General features: G+C 35.7%; 1 protein-coding gene across 1 annotated transcript in view; it reads left to right on the top strand.

The window, feature by feature from the left end:
• LOC120349780 (developmental regulatory protein wetA-like) overlaps positions 1 to 5736 on the top strand; it is a 42581-nt gene extending 36845 nt beyond the window's left edge. The window contains exon 3 of the mRNA XM_039420488.1: positions 5540 to 5736. Within this exon, the coding sequence (XP_039276422.1) occupies positions 5540 to 5560 (21 nt within the window). The 3' untranslated portion in view covers positions 5561 to 5736. The remainder of the gene's footprint in view (positions 1 to 5539) is intronic.
• The last annotated feature ends 264 nt before the right edge of the window (positions 5737 to 6000 follow it).

The raw sequence follows: 6000 nt of genomic DNA on the forward strand, positions 1-6000 counted from the left end.
ACGTTGTCGTTCTCAGCTGCGACGCCAGGAACCAGCCTAGCCTAGCCTAGCCCCTAGCCTTGCCAGCTACGACTCCACTTCGTTCCTTTTAGCAACAAATTGATGTAAATTATTCCCTGCTGCTACCTGATTGCCAACAGCGCATCTCCAAACTCCAACTGCTCGCTTTGCAAATTGAACGTGACATTGCTCCAGCATACTGAACTTCCATTCTACCTTAACAGGAATCAGAGCGCTCAACACAATATTAGGATTGAAAGAGAAATATATAAATGCAGAGTAGACAAATGATCAATCTTTGTGAACTTTATGTACTTGCTTCGGCAATACAAATACACAGTGATGATTGATTGATTGACCGAGCGAAGTGAGGTCTAAGATTCAAATCGACGGTTTGGCATTTCTCTTAATGTTTAAATGTAGCGCATTTACGGTGAAACGCGGAATAGAAATTCGACAGGTATGTTCCTTTTTTAATTGCGCGTCGAAACAAGGCTTTTAGAAATTTTGCAATTCAAGGATAATATAAAAGGGAAAAGGAGCCTCCTTCATACGCCAATATTAGAGTAAAAATCAGACTATAGAAATATCCATCAAAAATCAGCTGACAAGTGATTACACAGATGTGTGGAGAAGCCAGTCTTTTGCTGTATTTCCATAAGGTCTATAGTTTCAATCAGGTACTTGTGGATGAGAATACTGCGTGAGGTCTACTGTTCACAGAACAACTGGATAGTAGATAGGTGGATAAATAGATAGATGAATGCCGTTATTTTTGCACTTCAAAACATTACAATTGTTGTGGGTGAAGTTTAGGCAATAAAAGCCCTAATAAGAACTTCTTCCCATTCAACCCACAATGTTATTAGAGGAATAAGAATAGTAGGCCTGATAATAAAGAACATTGTACAATGTAAAACCATAGAGAAACAATAACGTAAGTAGATATCACATGGTATAGGGCGTTTATGTCGCAACTTTTACTGTTATTTCAAGCCGATTACTGTCGATTATTGTCGATTTTTATTGTTTTGACCGGGTAAGAGTGTATGAACGGCACAATATGAGAGACTACCAGCGTCATAAAGCTCCATAGGAAAGAACTACGTGGACTGTCAGATTGAGATAACAGTAAAAGTTGCGACATAAACGCCCTATACCATGGGATATCTACTTATGCTATTGTTTCTCAAGTATTGATGTGATATGTAGCGGTAAAATGCGGGTTTCACCTACCGGAATCAACTATTTTGAAACAAATGATCAATTTTTTATGTGGATTCTCACATAATATAGCCAGTTACACACACATCGAGTTTTAGATACATCAGATTGGACAGATAATGTCAAACCGATGATGTTTCTCAAGTTTCGTTTAATCTGGTAGAATTCATAAAGACAAAAAAATTACACGTCAAAAAGTTATTGATGTATGAGTAACTGGCTTATCAGTATTAGTGTATGCAAAAAATCGAGGATTATTATACATTCACTGAGTGCTGTGTTTTATGTCAGCTGCAGTGAAAATTTAATTCCATGAGCTCTCATCAGACTTATTCTACTCTTCCCGGCCGATCGAGTAAGAACAGTCCATAAAACTGCTTAGTGAAATCATTCTCTCACTGTATCGAACACGTTCTCAGTAGATCGGCATAGACTAGTCGCATATTGAAACGAGACGCGACGTGATCCGTGTCTGCTACATGGGTTAATATCATACTGTATTTTGATTTTCACACGTGCTAGCTTCGTTTCAATGTGATCATAATGATATTAGCTCATCTAGAAGACTCGTGTCACGTCGCGTCGCGTCTCAATATGCGATACTAGTCCATATGATCCTGAGTCTAGTATTAATTGAGTTCTATTTTGTTCCTTCTACGGCCGATAAATTTGTATGAACAATTAAGTCAATAAGTTCTCACGTGGCCCAATACAAGCTCAAATTCGAATTATTTTATTCTATTCCAAAGAAAAATACAAAATTGGGATCAGTATATTTGGAACAATCACATTCCGCAACTGTGTGGAATATATAATCGAAAAAATCTTCGAGTTGAGTTCTTCTTTGAGTTGAGAAAACTTGAGTTCTTCTGTGAGATCGAGTAATAGAGCAAGTATGAACCGTCCCATTCATAGTATGAAGAGTCCTATAATCGAAAATAGTAGATTCATTTCAAATCGAATTCTGCCAAAAACCCAATTTTGTAACGATTTATTTATTTACTCATTTATTGTACAAAACACTATAATCAGTTATGACATTGGAGGAAAAACTAGGCTGAGCCTGTACTATTTCTCTCGAAAAATGTTGAAAGAATGTTTAAGTTGTCCAAAGGTTAAGTTTATGAAATCACAAATAAACAATTGTATGAACTGCTAATTCAGGAGGGGCGTGTCTAGGCCAATGATGTAGACTTTGACCTTAATAGGTCACGGACTCCACCAATAACAATGCTCGGCCGTTAGTATGAATACGGCTGATCTTTACTTTATTGATATAGACATGAAGTTGACTAGATGTTGACTAATGGTTTAACAACCGAGGTTTTGGTTGATTCTCAATAAATCGGTGGTTGGGCAATAATATCTAGTTTTTCAAGAAAGTATGGATAGCTACCGCAATATTACATCCAATACCCAGAAAGTATAGAATTTGTTGAAAAATTGATAAATCAAGAGTTAAAGTAGAGAGTGGTCAAAGGTGGAAACTTCTCCCAATTTCAGAATGATAATGAATGAAAACTTTTCCCATCTCAGACTGATTAGATATTGTCCGAATCTTTCTATTTTCCTGATTATTCTCTTTCTTGTTCTCATAGTTTTCATAATCAGAAAATCACTCTTATCTAGAAGTACATTATCAAGTAGTATCAACTCATTCAACAGTGTCGAATACATTTGGAAATATGTATTTATTCGAAGATTAAATCGGATGGAAATAGAAGGAGAATTGAAGGTCACCCAATTGCAAAGGTAGCGCTTCGTTGCACCGGTACCAGTCACTCACTCATTGTCTTTTTGTGGCAATATTGATCCTCACACGGCGCAAGCAAGAAGCCAGAATGTGATTGTCTGCAAACGAGTTCTGCTCTACAATTCATGATTCTCTCAATCTCACTCAGATTTTTATTTCTTATTTTGCTGTAGTTCCTTATGGAATAAGTAGTGTTGGAGATTATTGAGCTACGATCAGCCTACAATGAGCTTCCGGTTACAATAGTTCAGTCAAATGGTCATTAATCTAAACATTTTTATAAGATTTTAATATTGGTTTATGTTATTCTGGAAAAATAATAGAATAGAATGACTTGTTTATTTGTTGACGTGGCGAAGTTTGGACAATAATGTCCACTATACCACTTAACCACGTCGTTAGCAAACAATATAATACAAAATTTGCAGAGACAATAAGAAAAATTGAAGCAAGAAATGATAATCAAATGTAATAGATATGAGAGATCAATATCAAATAATATATTCCTCGGAAATAAGTGTTTTTCAATAAACTCAATCACTTGAGACTCATGAACTAAACTCAAAGACTGATGAAAGAGAAAAAGTCGATTGAATGGAGAAACGACTTGATTATGAATCACTTCTAATATTCTTTTAACATGCGCTCTAAATGCTTTGGCTGAGTTTGCATACAAATTCTCAACGTATTCTCCAATTCATAACCGTTAATGGGAGAGCAAAGTTGAAGATAAATAAAAAGAAAAAGATGAAGATTAGTTGTGAATCTGGAAGATTTTCTTTGGACATGAAACCTACATCAGCTCTATTTGGAGATCAGATTGGTCGGATTCTAATTATCACATTTGATGGAATTTCATGCATTTCGATGAGCACTATCATGCATCCCTCATTCACATTGTAGGCCATATTGAAGAACAAAAAATAATCGAATCATCTAATTAAATCCCGATGTAAGATGGAATGAAAAGTTGTATTAATCCATGAGGACATTTCCCAGTGAAATAGGCTAATCAAACTGCTTACTTATTAATGAATCAGTTGCAGATACCTCCAGACCCCACAGTATCGGAACCCCCGAAGCACACTTTCTTCTACCGGAAAATTGAATATTTCCAGATGTGAATAATTGATATGACAATATCCTGGAACCTAGGCAAGGTAGTTTCCTTTGTGCGAAATCTTCTTACATACATTATAAGACTGAGAATCTTCGCGTTATGAATCACTGTTTACATTATTATTGAGCCTGCAGTTTCAGATGGATTAAAATTATTTAGACCTTTGATGAGTAATCTAATCGCTGGTTCTGAAACCAAAATTATAAAACTTATAATTCGTGCAAGAGCTGTAAGAAGCGTAAAGTTGGAGTAAAGTTTATTAGTATATTTTATAATCATATTAATCGGACGCCACTAATAAGACTTAATCTTCAAGACTCAATTCCAATCTTTAAGACTGAATCAATTGAGTTCTCAAGACTCAATCTTCTTTTTGTCGCATTATTTTAACGCAAAGATTTGCAATCATCAAGATGATCTGAGCTTTGGGAACAGCTGCTCTATCGAAGAATTATCAATATTATAGTATTGTGTACAATAAATGAATGAATAAATAAACTATTATCATCATCTCCCTATTCAAATTATCTCTTTTTTCTCGTTTCGAAGCAGAAAACAGAAGAGTAACTAAGAGGCAAGCGGCGGGAGTTGAGCAAGAATTGGGTTAAGCTCCGACGGTGCTGACCGAGCAACTTGTCTTTGGGGATGCTTTAGTGTGTACAGTAGGTGGTACTAGTACTTGTATATAGTGAGCAATCAATATTATGGCGCCACAATCAGATCGCCATGTGGCCTGCACTGCACCTCTTCTTTTCATCCTTCTTCTTCTCCTTCTTCTTTTTCTTCTTAATCTTCTTCTCCTCCTTCTCTTTCTTCTCCTTTCACTCCACGGGATGGACTGCTTTCAGTGTCTTCTTTTGGCATTCGGCACTCCATTCAGCAAATTGCACACGATTTATTGTGGGCACCATCCATATTTCACTTCTGTTTGGTCCACCACCACTTCACACTGAATTGAGACTGTCGTCGGACTGGCTGCCCAATTAATTGCGCGTTTCGCCAATTAACTATAGTGAGATTCACTTTAAGATGTCAGCACCTGATTAACATTGGTCTGCTATCCTTGTCTGCGTCATTAGACAAAGCAGATAGCTCTATCCAATCCTCGGAAGTTATTAGTATGAAGGTTTGAAACATCTCAGAGATAGTGTGAATTCTCTTCAGGCTTGGGAGAATAATCAAAATATTCTTTTCGATTATTCTATAAATCGAATTCAATCTCAAATAGCATAATGATATATTGCATCTCAAGCTAATTTAGAATTGTATTGGTATTGGTGATTTATATTGGTATTGATTAATTATTGTATTGGCTGACCTCATATGTGTGCTTAGATCAAATTGAGTGTGGATTATGTGCCTAGATACATCAACATCAATTTACAAAGCCTTGAATGAATAATACACAATATAATATTAATCTATTATCTTTCCTCTTGCAGGTAATCATGGAGCTAAGTTAGAAATGGGAGTAGAGTTCTAAGGTAAGCATAATTGATAAACAATAAAACGACGCGCATCATTGAAAGCTCAATGTCTAAGATGACAATTTCAATAAATCATTGTACGAAAATGATATACTTTTATAATTTTCGATTCATTATGTTGCAGTAGCGTATATGTCATTCTGGAAATGAAAAAGCAACAACATAACAATCAGATAAAAACTGACTCAATGGAAATTGAGTTCGGAATGTGTTCATCTCTTTGGTCGACTGATTGCACTAAGTGTGAAAATCAAAAATCGTTGTGAATACGATCAAACGAGTCACAAGTTGAGAATTGGCTTCAATGTGAGAAACGCTTTCATAAGATGGAATCTCAATTATATATTGATGTAACCAGATATGATAATTTTAAAAATGATGAAAATTACTTCTGTATCAAGTGAAGAAGTTGTCAG

The sequence above is a fragment of the Nilaparvata lugens genome, chromosome 2 (assembly GCF_014356525.2).
Source record: "Nilaparvata lugens isolate BPH chromosome 2, ASM1435652v1, whole genome shotgun sequence".
NCBI lineage: Eukaryota > Metazoa > Arthropoda > Insecta > Hemiptera > Delphacidae > Nilaparvata > Nilaparvata lugens.